The sequence below is a fragment of the Monodelphis domestica genome, chromosome 1 (assembly GCF_027887165.1).
Source record: "Monodelphis domestica isolate mMonDom1 chromosome 1, mMonDom1.pri, whole genome shotgun sequence".
Classification (NCBI taxonomy): domain Eukaryota; kingdom Metazoa; phylum Chordata; class Mammalia; order Didelphimorphia; family Didelphidae; genus Monodelphis; species Monodelphis domestica.
Window position 1 is genome coordinate 114917384 of NC_077227.1, and position 19109 is coordinate 114936492.

At 39.4% G+C, this 19109-nt stretch overlaps 1 protein-coding gene across 2 annotated transcripts in view; it reads left to right on the forward strand.

Annotated features, from left to right (window-relative positions):
• The first annotated feature begins 6179 nt into the window (after positions 1–6179).
• FBXW4 (F-box and WD repeat domain containing 4) overlaps positions 6180–19109 on the forward strand; it is a 136606-nt gene continuing 123676 nt past the window's right edge. The window contains exons 1-2 of one of the 2 annotated variants that reach the window (XM_007479133.3): positions 6180–6720; positions 18563–18658. In XM_007479133.3, the coding sequence (XP_007479195.1) occupies positions 6383–6720; positions 18563–18658 (434 nt within the window). In that variant the 5' untranslated portion in view covers positions 6180–6382. The remainder of the gene's footprint in view (positions 6721–18562; positions 18659–19109) is intronic. The other variant, XM_001379156.5, reaches the window with a different exon arrangement.

Below are 19109 nucleotides of genomic sequence, written 5' to 3' on the forward strand. Positions count from 1 at the left end.
GTTGTCTCCCTCCATTTTTCCCTCCGCCCTCCAGGAGTTGACAGACAATTCAATCTGGGTCATACATGTATTATCATGCAAAAAATATTCCATATTTTTCATTTTTATAAGTGAATAACCTTATAAAACCAAAACTCCAAATCATATACCCAAATGAACAAGTGATAAATCATATTTTCTTTCTCTAGTGGGAGATAACATTCTTTTTCATAAGTCCCTCAGAATTGTCCTAGATCGTTGTATTGCTGTTAATAGCAAAGTCTGTCACATTTGATCATTCCCCAATATTGCAGTTATTGTGTATAATGATCTCCTGGTTCTGCTTATTTCCCTCTGCATCAGTTTATGTAGGTCTTTCCAGTTCTTTTTGAAATCACCCTGTTCATTTTTTACAGCACAATAGTATTCCATCACCATCATATACTGCAATTTGTTCAGCCATTCCCCAGTTGAGGGACATCCCTTTAGTTTCTGATTCTTTGTCACCACAAAAAGTGCAGCTATACCAAAGGACTTTAAAAGAATGCATGCCCTTTGATATAGCAATACCATTAATAGTTTTGTACCTGAAAGAGATAATAAAAAAGGGTTGAACAAAAATATTCATAGCTGCACTCTTTGTGGGGGCAAAAAATTGGAAAGTGAGGGGGTGTCCCTGCATTGGGGAATGGCTGAACAAATCTAATGGTGATGGGATACTATTGTGTTCTAAAGAATAATAAACCATTTAATTTTTATATAAACTGGAAAGACCTCCATGAACTAATGTGGAGTGAATTGAGCAGAACCTGAAGAACGTTGTACACAGAAACTGAAACTCTGTGGAATGATCAAATGTAATTGACTTTGTTACTAATGGCAAGGCAATGATCCAGGACTTCCCTAAGGGACTTATGAGAAAGAATGCTATCCAGATGGAGAGAAAGAATTGTGGGAGTAGAAATTGTGCTTTATTACCACATCCCCTCCAACATTTATCATTTTCCTTTACTGTCATATTGGCCAATCTGATAGGTATAAGTTGATACCTCAGAGTTTTGTTTTGTTTTTTAAACCCTTACTTTCCATCTTGGAATCAATACTGTGTATTGGTTCCAAGGCTGAAGAGTGGTAAGGGCTAGGCAATGGGGGTTAAGTGACTTGCCCAGGGTCACACAGCTAGGAAGTGTCCGAGGCCAGATTTGAACCTAGGGCCTCCCATCTCTAGGTCTGGTTCTCAATCCACTGGGCCACCTAGCTGCCCTGGCTCAGAGTTTTTTTAATTTTAAATTTTCTAATCAGGAGGGATTTAGAACATTTTTATATGATTATCTATAGTTTTGATTTCTTTTTTTTTCCATTTGAATAAGTTTATTTAGTCAAATTAGAACATTATTCCTTGGTTACAATAATCACATTATTTCCCTCCCTCCCTTCCACCCACTCTTTCCACAGCCAACCGCAATTTCATTGGGTATTACTTGTGTCCTTGATCAGAACCCATTTCCATGTTGTTGTTTACACTAGGATGTTCATTTAGAGGCCACATCCCCAACCATATCCCTTCAACCCAAGTATTCAAGCAGTTGTTTTTCTTCAGTGTTTTTACTCCCACTGTGTTTCCTCTGGATGTGGATAGTGGTTTTTCTCATAGGTTCCTCCAAGTTGTTCAGGGTCATTGAATTGCCACTAATGGAGAAGTCCATTACATTTGATTGTACCACAGTGTGTCAATCTCTGTGTACAATGTTTTCCTGGTTCTGCTCCTCTCACTCTGCATCAATTCCTGGAGGTTGTTCCAGTCTCCATGGAATTCCTCCACTTTATTATTCCTTTGAGCACAATAGTATTCCATCACCAACATATACCACAATTTGTTCAGCCATTCCCCAATTGAAGGGCATCCCCTCATTTTCCAATTTTTGGCCACCACAAAGAGCACAGCTATGAATATTTTTGTACAAGTCTTTTTCCTTATTATCTCTTTGGAGTACAAACCCAGCAGTGCTATGGCTGGATCAAAGGGCAGACAGTCTTTTAGTGCCCTTTGGGCATAGTTCCAAATTGCCCTCCAGAATGGTTGGATCAATTTACAACTGCACCAGCAATGAATTAATGTCCCAACTTTGCCACATCCCCTCCAGCATTCATTACTTTCCTTTGCTGTCATGTTAGCCAATTTGCTAGGTGTGAGGTGATACCTCAGAGTGGTTTTGATTTGCATTTCTCTGATATAAGAGATTTAGAACACTTTTTCATGTGCTTATTAATAGTTTTGATTTCTTTAACTGAAAATTGCCTATTCATGTCCCTTGCCCATTTATCAATTGGAGAATGGCTTGATTTTTTTGTACAACTGGTTTAGCTCTTTATAAATTTGAGTAATTAGACCTTTGTCAGAGGTTTTTGTAATGAAGATTGTTTCCCAATTTGTTGCTTCCCTTCTAATCTTGGTTGCATTGGGTTTGTTTGTACAAATGCTTTTGATTTAATATAATCAAAATTATTCATTTTATATCTTGTAATGTTCTCTATCTCTTGTTTGGTCATAAATTCTTCCCTTCTCCATAGATCTGACAGGTAAACTATTCTGTGTTCCCCTAATTTACTTATAATATCACTCTTTATGTTTAAATCATTTACCCATTTTGACCTGATCTTGGTATAAGGTATGAGATATTGATCTAAACCTAATTTTTGCCATACTCTTTTCCAATTTTCTCAATAGTTTTTGTCAAATAGTGAGTTTTTATCCCAAAAGCTGGGATTTTGGGGTTTATTAAACAGTAGACTGCTGAGGTAATTTACCCCAAGTATATTCTATTGATCCACCCTTCTGTCTCCTAGCTAGTACCATATTGTTTTGATGACCACTGCTTTATAGTATAGTTTAATATCAGCTAGTCCACCATCCTTCATATTTTTCCATTGTTTCCCTTGATATTCTTGAACTTATGTTCTTCCAGATGAATGTTATTTTTCTAGCTGCCTCTCTAAAAGCATTTAAGGACCTATTGTGTTCCAAACACTGTGCTAAGCACTAGAAAACTTCAGGAAAACTGTGGCATTTGGCTTGATACCCAACCCTAAAATGTTAACCATAATGACTATAACCTAACATTCCTTACCTGGCATATAATAGGTGCTTAATTAATGTTTATTGATTGATTTTAGATTATTGGATGAAAAGTTTTACATAAATATACAATATTTATTACCTACAACAGCAACATCAATACTTTCTAAATGTGTATCCACATGCTTGTGAAAAGAAACTTTGTATCTATATATACTAAAATATAACAGAATTTTATATACACTGGTAAAAATACTTTTAAGTATTTTAAAACAACCTGTTATGAAATTTACATTAGTTTGATTTTTATACCTTTCATGTCCATGGAATTCTAATAAGCTCAATGTTTAGAGTTTAATTAATTAAAGTTACAAAATGATTAAGTTATATAAAGCAGATAAGATTATCAAAAACTTTTTAATAGCACTTTATAGCTGACGATAGAGTATTTTATATATATATATTGTCTAATTTCATTCTCATTATTTGGTTGTGATATATGGATATATGGAGATCATCATTCCCATTCTTCAGATGAAGAAACTTAAGCTCTAAGGGTAAGTGACTTGTTCAAGTTTTGTTTCTAGTTTGCTGGGGGAGTTAAAATGTGAATCAAAGTTTTCTGAGCCTAGAGCTAGTTTTCTTTTTTCTTTCACTTTCGTTAAATTTAGTGCAATCTGGAATTTGGGGGATAAGGAAAGACTGACAGAGATCAAGGAGAGATGGAGGGAGAAGAGAGAAAGTTGAGAGGAACAGACAGACAGCAAGAGAGAGAATTGATCATCTTTTTTTTTTTTGAGAAATTTTGAGGCTAAAGTACTTTTCCCCCCCAAGATATTAATGTTTACTTTCACCAACAATATAACTGTTTTGAGGAAATTCCCTGAATAGAAGTTCCGATTTATTTTTGTTACAAGATCTTTAGCCACATTATTTTTTCCAATGTTCCATCCCCTAAAAAACAAAACAAAAGAAAACCCTTTTTTGGAGGAGGGAACAAACTTTTCTCAGTTTGATTTAAACCCATGAGATTTTAGGAGGGAAAAATTCATGGTGAAATTTCTTAGGTATTTCTTTGAGGTAAGACAAACTTTTCAAGGCTTTGAGGGGACTAAGCCACAGCACATATTTGGGATTTTCCCCCCTTCCCATTCTCATTACATATTACAATGCTGGCTATAGAATAAGGACTTGAAATTCATTGACAGAACCCATAAATGTTCAACTGGGTGTAAAGGACTAGGAAGGAGAGGAGGGAAATTTTGAAACAAAATAGATATTACATCTTTTTTCACTGTGAGAAATTATTCTTTGTATGTAATAAGTATTTTTGATACCTATACAAATTTTGTACTTTGTTAAAGGGAAAATATTGCTTATATTGACATTTTCTTGTAGTCTTTTCATATCTTATAGAACACAATTGCCCTTTCTTGGAAAAATAATGAAATTTCACATTCTAATCTAAAAGGTTTACTTTTTTTTTTTTGCTTTGTAAGAACAAGACAGGAAAATTCTGATTTTTAAAAATGATGGCCATTTTCTCCTAAAGATAAGTAGAATGGATCCCTGGAATTTAGGACTCTATATTCTTCTAATCATGACTTGGTGAACTAGACTGTATATTCTTCCTGTGCCACTAATTCTAGCACAATAAGAATGTGTTGCTCTGTATTATTATATGAAAATCCATTATAATAATAATAAAACATTGTGGAAATATGAACATATTTAACATAAATATATATCTTAATATATGTCTTTGCCTCAGTTTGAAGGGATCCTATCTCCAAAGCTTTGTAACTATATGTCAAATTTCTTCACAAGTCTCCAAGGGTTTATTTAAATTCTTTGGTTGTACTGAAATTTTGTTGTATTGAATATTGTCTTAAATAAAGAGACAATCTTCTGGGCTGGGATTTTGTATAACCATTTCTAATGCAAAAGGGATTTGTTGTAAAGGTATGTTATAATGGAATTTGACCTATGATGATTATTTGGAATTTTCTTGGAGGAGTTCAAAGCATTTTACAGGGATCATCTAGTTTATCCTCCCAAAGTAAGGAAGATGCAGGTATTATTTTCACTACAGATTGAGGACACTGAAAGGCTAAAGTTTTTGTTTAGTTTTTTTCCCCCCTCCAAGATCAAAAACTGAGCCTGTGACACTGCCAGATTCCAAGGCTGTATTCTGACTAGCTGCCTAATGATGTGCCATGATGGAAATGTGGCTGTTTTCCAAGTTAATCTTTCTGGGAGCATTGGCATTTTTAGGTATACAATAATTCTGATGCAGCTGATTCCAAATCTATGGAAAACCAAAAAAGCAGATAATACCAACCCTTTCAAATATCTAGCATTGTCTTATAACAACCAAACTATGATCTTTAGTCCTAATTCACTCACCTCCTCTATATGACCTCGGTAAATTTCTTGGCTTTGCCTAATTTTGTTACCAGTGGCAGTGTGGAGAAGATTAAAAATTCTGGGTGTCAGATCACTGCGTCTGAAAAATTCTGATCTCTGTGCTCCTAGGCCTTTTCTCTGCAGTATCCCACCCCCAAAAAGCCTATTTAGGAAGCTTTGCAGATGAAGATAACCTGGACCAGATCTGAGAATTCTGCCCAAAGGATTAATTCAATTCATTAAATTCTAAAAGTGTCCTTTTTGTGAAGCCAATGCCCAGTGCTAGGGTTGTGGGGGATACTAAAGTGAATGAACACGATAGTCCCTGTCCTCAAGGAGCTTACAGCTGGGGGGAGTAGGAATATTGAAAACACCAGAAACTGGCAGAGCAGTGTGAGAAGTTGGGTGACCACAGCACAGACTTACCCTCTGGGGCTTCAGGCTTAGGGTAGTAGTGGAATGGATGTGTCTCCCCACCCAGTTCCCACTCCCCCTGTCCCGACATACACACACACACAGACACACACGCACACCAGGTCACCTCCAAGGGCGATTGAGGGGCCAGGGGTCATACTGGGGGGCGTCCTTCCTAGGAAGGTGTCCATGGGTGGGGGTGGGGGTGGGGTTTGCACCTGGGCAGGGCCTTGCCTATCGGGGCCCAGTCCCCGCCCTCTGGTTAAGGGCCCGGAGTCCCAGTGCTGGGGGGCGGGGGGGCGGTGATTGACAGGCGGCGGCGACTGCGGCAGCGACGGCCCGGGCTCTAGCCGCCCCATGTGACTCGGGCCAGGATGGCTTCGCCTTCCCCTTCCCCCCGCGGCGGCCGCGACTCGGCCTCGGGCTCTGTCTCGGGCTCCGGCTCCGTGTGAGCGGCGGCGGCGGCGGCGGCGGCGGCGGGTCGGCCGGGCCCTGGGCTCTGGCCTCATGGGGAGGAGGGGCAGCCCGGGCCCCCACGGCGAGGCGGCGGACGCCGACACGGACGCGGAGGCCGAGGCGGGGCAGGCGGCAGCTGGGGCCGGGGCCGGGGCGGAGGAGGCGGAGGAGGTAGAGGCCTGGCCTCCCGGGGCCGGTCCGGGGCCGCCGCTGTGGCGCCTGCCGGAGGAGCTGCTGCTGCTCATCTGCTCCTACCTGGACTCGCAGGCCCTGGGCCGCTTGGGCCAGGTGTCCCGCCGCCTGCAGCGCTTCACCAGCCGCGACCTGCTTTGGCGCCCCATTGCCCGGGCCTGCCTCAACTCTGGCTTCACTCGGCACGGCACCGACCTGTAAGCGCGCCCACCCCGTCCCGCCTGGCCTCGGGCTCGGGCCCGGGCCCGGGGAAAGAGCGGGGACGCAGGGCCTAATCTGGCAGCGCCCCCTTTGCTGGGTTTGGCGGGAGTGGGTGGGATGTGGTCGCTAGGGAGCCACCTGGGCCAGGCCCCACTGTCTTCCTTAGTGTGTCTGTCATTCCCCGAAATTCAGAGTCCCAGAAACGGCCTCCCACTGTGATCCCCCTTTCAGCCCCCTAGATTTACCCTTCCCCCACTAGCCTCATCAGGGACTCCTTCTCAAAACAACCTGCTCAGGGAACGCATCAAATGTGCCCCAAGACCTTCTCAAAACATCTCCCTGAGAATTCCCTCATCCACTCTTCAGGAACCATTTACATTCTTTTCCTCTGACAGTACCCCCAAATAAGCCCTTCTTTGAAACCCCATCCGAAATATGCTTCTAGATGAGGACAACACAACAATAGCATTTATATAGTTATTTAAGGTTTGAGAAGTGCCAAACAAATGTCATTCAGGTTTATCCTCACAACAACCAGGGATGTAGGTGGTGGTAGTATCACCATTTTACAGATGAGGAAAGAGACTAGTTAAATGACTTACCCAGGGTTACACAGCCCTCTACCCACAATGCACTATCATTTTAAATGTAGTTAAACTAAGTTCCTCCTAAATAACTGCCTCTTTTACATGCACCCTCCCCCCCCCCAATAATCCTTTGTGAGATGATTTTCAACATATCCTCTCTGAGGTTACTTCAAAATAATCTTTTCTTTCTTAGATTATCCCAGAACTTAAAAGGTCCCTTAGGACCTACTCTCAGAGAGATCCTCACATTGGTCTAGTTCCAGCACTTGGGGCCCAATGCTTCCCTCCTTGTGTGTGTATGTTTTAAAGTGACTAGGGTCTTAAGCAGGGCCTAGCTGAATAGACTAGCTCCCTGCTCTGTGGCTCTGGTTTCCCCCATCCCCTTGTCTTTGACTCTTACAAATCATGGTAGGGTCCCAGGCAAAGTATCTGTGTTATTATTTCTTAGTATTACAAATGTAATTATAGATTAAGAAAGAACCCTTAAAGATTTTCACAACCAGAGAGCATTTAGTCAGATGTGGAGAAATGGCTGCAGGAGGGCTATGCCCTGGGAATCTGGAGCCTAAGAAGTTTTCCAGAGTTATCTTGCTTTGCCTTCTGGTCCCAGGAATAGGCAAAGCTGCTAGAACTCTGAAGGAGAAAATTTATTTTTGAGTCATACTTCTGTACCAAATAGGACATAGGAAGGTGGATGGGATGCCTGCTTGTGGTCTAGGACTGGTTATGTATATATACATACGCTACATAAGAGATGTTCATTGCAATTTTGTCTATCCTGAGGAGGAAAGGGCAGAAGGAATGGAATTCTGAGACCTATAATTGGAAAAAGTATTACCTAGATATACATGGACTAAATGGTACTGAAAATGGAGATGTATGTTGTTTTTTTTTTTCAGTTGGGCTGGTCAAATTGGAGAGGGGTGGGGGTCATTTTGAAATTGCCCCTTAACCCACATAACTAAAATATTTTCTTTGAAGAATACCCATAAGGAAAGCTGACTAAAATGATTTGAGCCCAACCTAAGGAAAAGGTTGACTCTTCTATAAGGGAGTTAATTGATAGCTTGAAAATGCTAGATTTATTTTTCTTATTCAATGTACTTCTGAGGGGAGAGGACTAATATGGTGTAGTTATTGTGAATGTCAAATAAACTTTGCCAGTATTAAAATGCTATAGTTTATTTATTCAGCAGATGCCTACTATGTGCCTGATACTGTGCTAGAGTCTGGGCATTGATTATGTCTATATTATTTATTAGCTGGGTCCTGTGACCTAGTGTGAAGTATCTCTGGTCTCCCAGGGAAGTTGTATTAATATAGCATTTGATCAAGAGCAAGGTCAGTGCTCCTTTCTAGGTTGAGGGGAAAAGTCATATATGCTACAACAGGTGGGGAAAGTTTTTTTTGTCAGTGTGGTCTGTTTCTGGACAGCTGCAGAAGGGATGATAAGCTGCTAGAGGTGGTTATCTTGTTTGGAGAGAAAATGCTTGTGGTTTTCCCTGAGTTTTTCAGTATGAAGTGAGAATCATACCTCTGTGAAGATAAAGTGTGACAGCTGGTTTATACATTGAGTCATTTTTCTCTTGAAGACTGGACAAATGAATAACTTTTAATGGCAGGAAACCAAAACTTTCAGTCTTGTTCAATATGATAACTTTTAAGTGTCTTGTCTCTTTTTGTTAGCCTTTCAGGTGAAGTTGAGAATTGGGAATGTTTCTAGAAGGTGGGAAGAGGGACATTATCAAAGTGCTTAATTTCTCACCTGCCATGATTCTTTAACTGGGATACATGGAGCTACTTCAAATGCTGAAGAGGTATCTGTGTGCTGGAGCCCTCAACTTAAGGTACCCTGTTTCTCAGCCCCAAGGAAACACAAAAGGATCTGGTTTACTGACCTTCCGGCCCAGGGCAAAGTAGGTGTTTGGTTGTTCTAACTGATCATGGCTCTGCTGATTAAGATGAACTGCTCTGACTCCTTTTGATTTGTTAATGGCCTTACTATTGTGCTTAGAGGCATTTTGGGCCCTAAAAAACAACAAAAACCTAAACCTGAAACAAATAATTTGCCTCCTTTTGGGCCTCTTACCCAAATAGTGAACATTGTTGGTCATACATCCCTCATATGTGGATTTTTTTCCCTGGTGAACACTGAAAGTTTGCCCACTAGCTTGAAATTGTCCTTTTTTGATGGTATTATGAAACTTTGGGAAATAGAAATATTTTGAATACAATAATCAAAGCTAAGGAAATGTTTCTTATGAGCAGCTTTTTAAGTTTTCCCTAAGGAATTTGGGAAATCAATTTGGTTTTAGTGCATGAGAACCAGAAATTGAAACTTAACCAGAGTTCATAATAGGGGGCCAAGGAAACAGGTGGAAGAACAAAGTTTGTATCTGGAAACACTGAACAGTTAACAATCTAGATTGGGATTTTAAATAAGTCGATATAGCTTCATTTTAGGATACTTTAGAAACTGCTAGGCCAGTCTTCCAAGACAGGTATGATAGAACTGAGTAAAGATGTAGAGTAGGAGAATAGGTTTGTTACTAGGCACTGGTTGTGCCAAAAAAATACCAAAAACATCAATGAAACATTAAAAAAAAAACAACATTAACTGTTGGGTGGTAAAGATTACTAAACTGTATTTATCTGGAGTGCTCATTCATTAATTCATTCATTCCTGCACCCAGACTGAATGTGTGGACCTCTTTGTGACTGGGGTATCCATTTCAGTGATGATTAACGTTTAGAGTGAAGAGATGGACACAGATAAGCATTGTGTGTTTGTTTGTTTTTTTAAAATAATTGAACCTAAGAGCAATTAAAAAAAAAACCCAGCACAAAGTTTCCTTTCCTATATCAAAATACAGAGGACTGCTGGCTACTTAAAATTTAAATCTAACCAGTGATTCCCAGATAAGTCACCAAACTTCTATGACCTGAGCACTTTTTGACTTTACCTGCTGAAGAGGGCCAGTTCAACCAGAGTTGGTATATTGTCTTTGTTTTTTTTTTTGTAAAGGCCTCATTTAATGGTTTCTGTGAGTTAATAAAAGCAAAGTTTGGTTTACATGCTCAAAATAAATAAAACAATACACCTGTGAAAGCAGGAAATAGCCCAGTGAGGCAAGTACCTCCAAGAGCAAATGAGGTTTGGGAGGAGGCCTTTTTTAAAATTCTGAGGAAAAAACCCACCTTAAGGCTTCTTCAATTATGGAAAGCCTGAACTTTAGAAAGCATTTCCTTACTTTCAGAATAATAGCAGTAAATTGAAACCCTTAAACCCCACAAAAAATGAGTTAACTTTACATATTGGTGGATTTTTAGCTGAAAGAATGACTTCAGGTGGGGAGTGTGATGACTGTCTTCAAGTGTTTGAAAGGCTGTCATGTGGAAGAAGGATTAAACTTGTTCTGTTTGGCCCCAGAGGGCAGAACTAGGAGCAGTGGGTTCCAGAAAGGTAAATTTCAGCTCAGTGTAAGGAAAAACTTCCTAACAATTAGAGCTGTCCAAAAGTGGAATAGACTGCCTCAGGAGATGGTGGTTTCCTCTTTACTAGGGGTTTTCAAATCAAGGTTGATGACTACTTGTCAGGATTTCTTGATCAGGCAAAGGTTGGAGTAGATGCCTTCTGAGGTTCTTTCCAACTATGATTTTTTTTGAAGAAGATGGGGACAGTTATCTTCTTTCTCCAGCTTAAAAAAAATTCCTTGCAGTCCATCATAGAATCAATAATGTGTATTCGTTCCAAGGCACAAGAAGGCAATTGGGTTTAAGTGACTTGCCCCGGGTTTATATAGTTAGGAAATATCTGAGACCAGATGTAAACCCAGGTCCTTCCATCTCCAAGCTTGGCTCTCTCTTTGCTGAGTTACCTACTTGCCCCTCTCCATCCTCTTTTGTACCCAATATCTGAATCCCAACTATTTTAAAAATTCCTCTCCATCTTCAGTTTATTTTTTGAATACTATTAATCTTAGCTCAAGATGGTAGTTTTATTATTGAGATCCCAGTGTGAATTTATGAGGAAATGTCTAGAATAAGGAAAAATTGAGTGTTCACTATGTAGAAGCTTATTAGCTTGTGTTCCTCCTTCTCTCCTATCTCCCATTTACAGTTAAAAACAGAAACCCTAGGATAACTCAGAAAATGATTTGGCTTTTGATTCAGAATAATAACTCTTGATCTGGGGTGAAACCAAAAGAGGTGTGTACACAGGTAGATTATTCTTGAAACTAGACTTCCATAAAAGCTTGGGAAATTTAGGAGAAATGAAGTTCTCACTTTTTTTTGAGCTATGGAGAAGATAGGAGGTTAAATTTTGAAGGAAAAGTATTTACATAATATGTCCATATGAAGAAGATCCTTTGACAAGACTTTAAAAAATCCCTGTACATTTTAACACAATAGAATCTACCAACCAACCAAAGAATAAACTTGTTTAATGGATAATAGATTTTTCCCTGTATTTCAGAATTTGCCTAGGAGTATGTCGCCTGTTAGAAGATTGAATTCTTAGTGGATCCAAAGTTTTGGTTCAATTCCAAGTTGAAGAAGACTCTTTCTCATGACCAGACCTGTCTAGTTGTAAGCATTATTAGTTCAGATTCAATTCCGACTTCAGGTCAATAAAAATATCATTAGTTAGACACATTGAATAACAAACAGCAGGGCTCCTTCCTCTCCAAGACAGCCAGCTCCCTTCTAGATGACCAGCAACCATCTCCAAACAAACAGAAGACTACCTGAATAAAGAGTTTTATCTTTTGAGAAATGTTTGACCAACCTTGTCTTAGCTTACAAGCCAGTGCCACATTTCATCTGACTTGCCTCTAGGTTGTTCACTTCGCCCTCCCAGAAAGGCCAGGCCACCCAATTGGTCTCCGTGCCTGTCCTTCTTAAATCTACAATTAATTGCCAGCACATTCCTTCTCTTTCTTTTTCTTCCTTTTCCCTTTCTTTCTTTCTTTTCTTTTTTTGGTATTTGACATGAGCTCAGACTACTGAGAAAGGTGACAACTGTGAAATGAAGACAAGGCTGGGAGACACCTTGAAAAATACAAGAGACAGCACCTAAATGACAAGAGCAGACTGCCAGGCACTTTCAAAACATCACTGTGTCTGTTGACTTTCCATTCTTTGTCCACAGCACAAAATTGGAGGTCAAAGAATCATAGGAGTTAGAGATGGAAAAGACATTTGGGGTCACCTAGTTCATCCCTCCTCCTTCCTTTGCCCCTGATTCAGAATCATTCCTTACATTATATTTTCTCCTCTAGCTCTTGTACAGTTTTCACGGTCTTCACTCAACTCTGGCTGTTGCCTTTGGGAAATGATGCAGGAGACTGTTCAGTTTCTGTCTAGCATAGAGAAACTGCCTCTATCCACAGTTGACACTCTTGAACCTCTTTGTTGGTGGTCTTTGCTGTGGGGTTGAGGGCTAACTGGATGTCTTGCTCTTCTTCACTGTGGTTAGAGGCTGAAGAATATTCTCTCATTGGTGTTAGGTGTCTATATATGTTTGAGGGTAGGTGGATGAAGAGATGATACAGAAGTACTATTTACTTTGGGGCTTTTGTTCTCTTGCCATCTGAAAAGCAAGATGTTGGAAGTGAAGAGAATGATATTGAATGTCACTTTGCTAAATATTAACCGATTAGGAATCTTGGTTTAAAAACCTAGTAAATGTTACTCTCACTACTAATTGTTAGGAAGAGGTATATGCTGCCCTGTCAGGTTAGAAATAGAGTGAGACAGATGCTTTCTGTATGAAAGTGCAAACTGGGAAAAAAAGAACAAGAACTCAGACTGAAAACAGATTTTTTTTTTGGGACTGAGGGATGGTGTCACTTCTGGGGACCTAATTGCCAATAGCTCCCTGACATCAGGGCTAATGGTCACTGATTATAATGTTCTTGGAAGGAGTCTGGGGTTGGTCTCTTCTAGTGATAGCATAGAAGGATACTTCCCCCTCCCCTCTTAAGCAGCTGGTGAGAGCTACCCTCAGGGGGTATTATATTTCTTCTGGTAACTGCCAAGAATGAGAGGAAATCTACAAGCTGTGGGATTTTGGGGATGGGATGAAGGGGGGGGGGAGGTGATGGTAATATGAAGGAGGGGGAAATGAAAATGTTTTATAGTAACTATACTGAGATATTTTTCCTGGAAAGCTGTTTCATTGTAATGAATGATGGACTTTTGACTTTTAGCTCTGCCTCAGGTGCCTTTCTTTTTCCAGTTCTCCTTATTCCACCCACCCTACATAATACCTGAACCTGACTCAGGCTTCTTTGAATTTTCATTTTGGAAGGTATGATGAGGTAAAGAAATACTCTAATAATGTACATGGGGAAGGAGAAGGAAATTCCCTTACAAAACCAATGTATTAAAAGGGAAGTTCTCATTAATCCCCTATCTTGCCTTTTGACTTTATCATAATGCTTGAAGACATTAAAACCTTTTTGTACAGCAACTGGCATATGTTCTCTCTATTCCCCCAACCAGCTTGGTAGAGCCAAAGAATGAATTTGAGTCCTGGGTCATTTAGTTTGAGACCTGCTTGGGTGATTAATATGTGGCATAACAGCAGAATTTTAAAATAGACCATTGTTGACAAGATTAGTGGTACCAATCTTGGTCCTACTTCCTCCCAGAAAGTCCCAGATCAGTGTCATTCTATGGAGTTAAGAAGTGTGTGGGTTCTTAGTCAGTCCTTCCCTTTTGGAAATGAGCAGGTTTTGTTTTTATTCCTATTCCCCTTTGGTTTTTGTTTTTATTCCTATTCCCCTTTGGTCCCAAAGACCAAAGGTGAGTTTCTTCTTCTTTTTTTTAATTATATGTAGAAAAAAATTTTGACAATTGTTTTCTGACATTTTACAACTCATATTCTCTCTTTCCCTCTCTCTCTTCTCAGGTAAATAATCTGATATAGATTATACCAGTGCTTTCATGAAATACATATTTCCATTTTGTCCATGCCATGGCAGGAGACACATATTACTGATAAACTCATGAAGGAAATAAAGTAGAAGGTGGCCTGCTTTGATCTGTAATCAGACTCCAATAGATCTTTCTTTGGTTGTGGAAAGCATTTGTCATAATGAATTCCTTGTGGAAATCTTGGAAGTTTGCTGATAATCGTTTACCCTTCACAGTTGATCATTGTAAGATATTTCTGTTTTTGTATTTGGTATTCTCCTGATTCTGCTTACCTCATTTTGTATCAGTTCATAAAAGTCTTTCCAGGTTTTTCTGCAAAGGTGATTTTCAAAAGAGGATGAATTTTACAGTCCAGAAAAGATACTGCAGGACTTTTGTCATTCAAGTTTAGGAACAAAGTTTATGACCCAGCTGAAGGGGAAGGTCTGGGTAGGTATGGTAGTGTCATAGTTGGGAGGCCCAACTATGGTAGGTGATGACTATGTGTGACACAGGCATTCCTCGTACAACCTTATTTTCTTTGCTGACTGTAATCCCATTTGGGGTTTTCTTGGTAAAGATATTGAAGTGGTTTGCTGTTTCTATTTCCAGCTCATTTTATAGATGAGGAAACTGAGGTCAACAGGTTAAATGACTTGTTCATGGTCCCATAGCTAGTAAGTGTATGAGGTTAGATTTGAACTCAAGTCTGCCTGACTTCAGGTCTGGCGCTTTCTCTTCTGTGCCACCTAGCTGTCTGAACCTAAAAATTAGGGTTGACTGATTTACTGTCTAAATGACCATGGGCAAATTACATCACCTGATGGGCAAATAATTTCTCCCCTGGGAGTTATTGACTCCTCTGTAAAATGAGGGTGTTTCTTAGATAAACTAATTTCTTGTTGTACATTCTCACTTTAGATCTCAAGAACAAAATTGATTAAATAATATCAACCTATGAGCTACATATAGCCAATGATTCCTTCTGATTCTTGGTGTCCCTATAAGGGAAAGGGGACTTTAATGTGGGAATAAATGAAAATGAGGGGTTAGGCAGTTGAAGCCAGGGATATGAGCCTTTTTTTGGATGTCTATGCATCTCAAGGTTATATTTCAGTCACTAAGAGGTAGTGTTTTAGGACTTCTATGAGGAGCTGGCATCTTCAAATCTTCCTATTCAATTGGATATTGTTAATTTGAGGACTTTAGTTAATGCTGTTTGCTCTACGTAACAAAATTTCTAGTTAAAGCTCTGTCTTCATGTATATAGTAGCACTTTAAAGACCTATAATTTCATCAGAGGAGTTGGAGTTGGAGTTGGTTGGAGTACAACCCTTTTATAACTTAGTAGTGAGAGTACTTTGAGAGTACTTAGTAGACGACTTTTAAAGAGTTGCTGGAACTGAAAAATATATCATTATATGATCATCCTCATGATAAGTCTTCTCATACTTGGCTAGGCTATTCCTTAGACAAGAGATATAAAGTTTGTTACTGGGCCTATACCAGAAACTTTTCCAGCTTGGTAGGGCTTGCCAGGGCTTGCAGTCTACTGTCATAGACTTTAAGGATATAGGACAACCTTTTTGTCTTGAAATATTGGAGTAGACGTTGGTGAATATGTAAAGGCAGCTAGGTGGCACAGGGAATAGAGTACTTACTAGCCTTATGACCCTGAGCAAGTTTCTTACCCCTGTTTGCCTCAGTTCCTCATCTGTAAAATGAGCTGGAGAAGGAAATGGCAAAGCACTCTGGTGTCTTTGTCAAGAAAATCTCAGATGAAGTCATGGAGAGTTGGACACAACCGAACAAAAAGGCCTACTTTGATAGTGTGGAGCTGAGGTTGGAACCTGCCTCGCTAAGTTTGAAGAAATTCTTCAAGTGATGAATATTTTGCCATATCATACTGTTTATTGAGGTAGAGAAGTTGGAATTTATTCAGTCCCTCACATCTCTGAAAACAGATTGTTGAATTATTGATGCTCACATATGAATATATCCATATTTGTGGCTCTCTATCTACATATTCTAGTAGATTTATAATCTCATGAGGGTGGTTATTATTGCTAACATAGTTTGCAACTTATCCGTGCCTGCCCATTCACTGGGACTCTTGTCCATGTTTTCCCATAAATTCTGCAAAAGTGGTCCATTTACATGCTGGAGGCCTTTCTCAGTTCTGTTAAGCAACCCATCCTTTTCAATCATATATTTCTTTGCTGGCACCCATTAAGTTACTTTTACATAATTAGAGTCAATGCCCTTTGCTTGTATTTCAATTTTAGTACCATATGTGGTAGGCTAGGCTTATTTGCTTTTGGATTTTGGGAGGGGGGTGTTGGGGAGAAGACAAGAGAGACTAGAGGTTGTGAAAAGAAAGGAGAAACTCTAGATTACTTCCTAATTAATTTCTACCCCAAAGCAGATTCATTTGTTGTAGAAATTTAAAGTAGCTAGATAACTCATTGTGTTGTGTTGTTTTTGTTTAAAATAGGTTATGTGCACAGGAATGCAGTCAAATTATAATGGTGACTAAGTGCAGGAAAGTGTGGTAGAGGGAGTGGGGGTGGGGGTGTGGAACCAGGAGTGGAAAAATGAGCCCCAGGCTAAAGGAGGAGGGCTGGGAAAATGGAAATCCGGGCAAGCCGGAGGCCAAGTTAGAGATTCCGACGTGCATTAACAGCTATGTGAGATGTTTATTTACAGGGGACTAATCATTTTTTTGTTGGCTCTCCTAACTTTTACACCTATAACTGTTCTGGAGAAATAAGCTGGAGGGCATCTCAAGGGTCTGAGCAAAGTCTTCATTGAATTCCTAGGAGCCCCTGCTCTTATCTTTGCAGATTTTTTTTCCTACTGTTTTTCTCCTCATCTTTCTTTTGCTGGTTTTCAGAGATTTTACAGTGTTACCTCTGATTTTGATGGAGATGAATTCAGTAAAATTATTTATAGGTGTAAGGAGAATACTTAACTATTCATTAGAGAAATAATACATGTAAAAACTTTGGGACTAAAGGAGGAAGAAGTAAGCTTACAAAAATTGTCATTTTTTAGAAGCTATTTTTTTAATACATAAAAACCAAATTCCTTAATGAAAAGCTTAAAGTACCCTTGGTGGGAACAGCTTAAATTTAGGGGTTGGGGAAAGGGGATAAGAAAACTTTTCCTTAGGCCAAATAGCACTTGCCTTTTCTGTAGCTCATAGTTTCCTTCTGTCAGACCTGAGTGAGGAGGAAAAAGGGAGTTTCTTAACCTTTGAGGAAGTGTTGGCCAGATGGCAATATTCATTGAGGTAGAGGGTAGAGATAAGGAAGGCTATAACTTCTGCTAAAGTATTTTTAGAGTATGTTCTCTGTCCTAATTTAGCATGCCATACCCAAATAAGAACTATTAGTTATAATCATAACAATAACAATGAACTTTATATAGCACTTTAAAGTTTGGAAAGCACTTTTATGTTATCTCATTTGATGATTGGATGAAGAAACTGAGGCTGAGAGAGAATTAACTTTCCCAGGCTTATGTGGTTACAAAGTGGATCTAAACTCTGGTCCTCCTGACTCCAGGCCTAGTGCTCTCTTCACTAGTGCCCCATCCAGGTGCTTGCTTATCTAGAAAGTGCCTGTCCTTTAAGAAAAAAAAAAATCATTTCTATTGTTTAAATTATTTTTTTCTCTTTCAAGGCTATATGAAACTTACGGGTTTTTCTAAACAAGAAAAGTTGAAAGTTGAAAGTCTGACTTAAGCAGCAATATTCAATAATCAAAGGAATATTGGACAAGGAGTTAAAGGAACTAAACTCCTCTATTTCTGGTTTTGCCACCTATTTTTATCTCTATAGCTTTGAGACAACCTTGTCAAGCTTCATTTTTCCTATCTGAAAACCAGAACCAGGCTTAATACCTGCTTTACCTGCCTCAAAGAATTATTGTGAAAATCAAACCTGAATTGTTGCCGCCTCCTATTTTTATTTTACCTTTCCTTACATAGTTATTAGCTCCTACATTTATTTATTGTTATTTTAAATGATATGTCTTATTAACACATTTTCTAATGACTCTTCTCCAACTAGAACCCTCCCTTGTAACAAAGAAATATAAGTAAAACAAACCAACACACTGGCTCTGCCCAATATATGTCTTGAGGTCACTGAATTGATCAGAGCTCTGAGTTTTTTTCCTTTTTGTTTTCCTTTACATTATTATTAGTACCTAAATCCAGATCTCTTTGGGAGGTCTCAAGTCCTTCTGGGGTTATCCTGGGGAATTTTTTCCGAGTATAGAAAGAGGCTTTGGTGACTTACATTGTTTATCCCCTCCTCTCTGTGCAGGGTGACCAGCATTCCAGTGAAGGAAAGGGTGAAGGTCTCACAGAACTGGAGACGAGGTCGATGCCGCCAGGGAACTTTGCTCAAGTGGAGACGCAAGCAAGTACCCTGTTATCTCTTTCAGAGCTTCTAGGAGCTCAGGCTAATGGGGTCATGTTGGAATACAAAAAAACGACCTGGTTATAGTTTGGCTGGCCTTTTTTTTTGTCAAGAAGGCTGAGAACCCCACAGAAGGGGTCCAAAAGGGCAGACATGTTCCTTACTAGTTTGCCAGAAGAAAGACTGAACAGTAAATGATGAAGCTAGTAACCAGATCCATCTTGTTTTACTGTCGTTTGTCTTTCACTAACAGGTTTTCTGCCTTCATTGCTGGGCCCCTCTATATTTCCTTCCCACTCTGCTTTGTCAAAAGGCAAAATAGAATGTAAATGACTTGGACATATTGCTACCAAGACTGTAGAAGTTGTACTTTGAGGAACAGGTTGGAAAATGGCTAACAGTGCCACTTTTTAAAAAGCAGTCATTTTTCTATAATTGTTTTACATAAGCT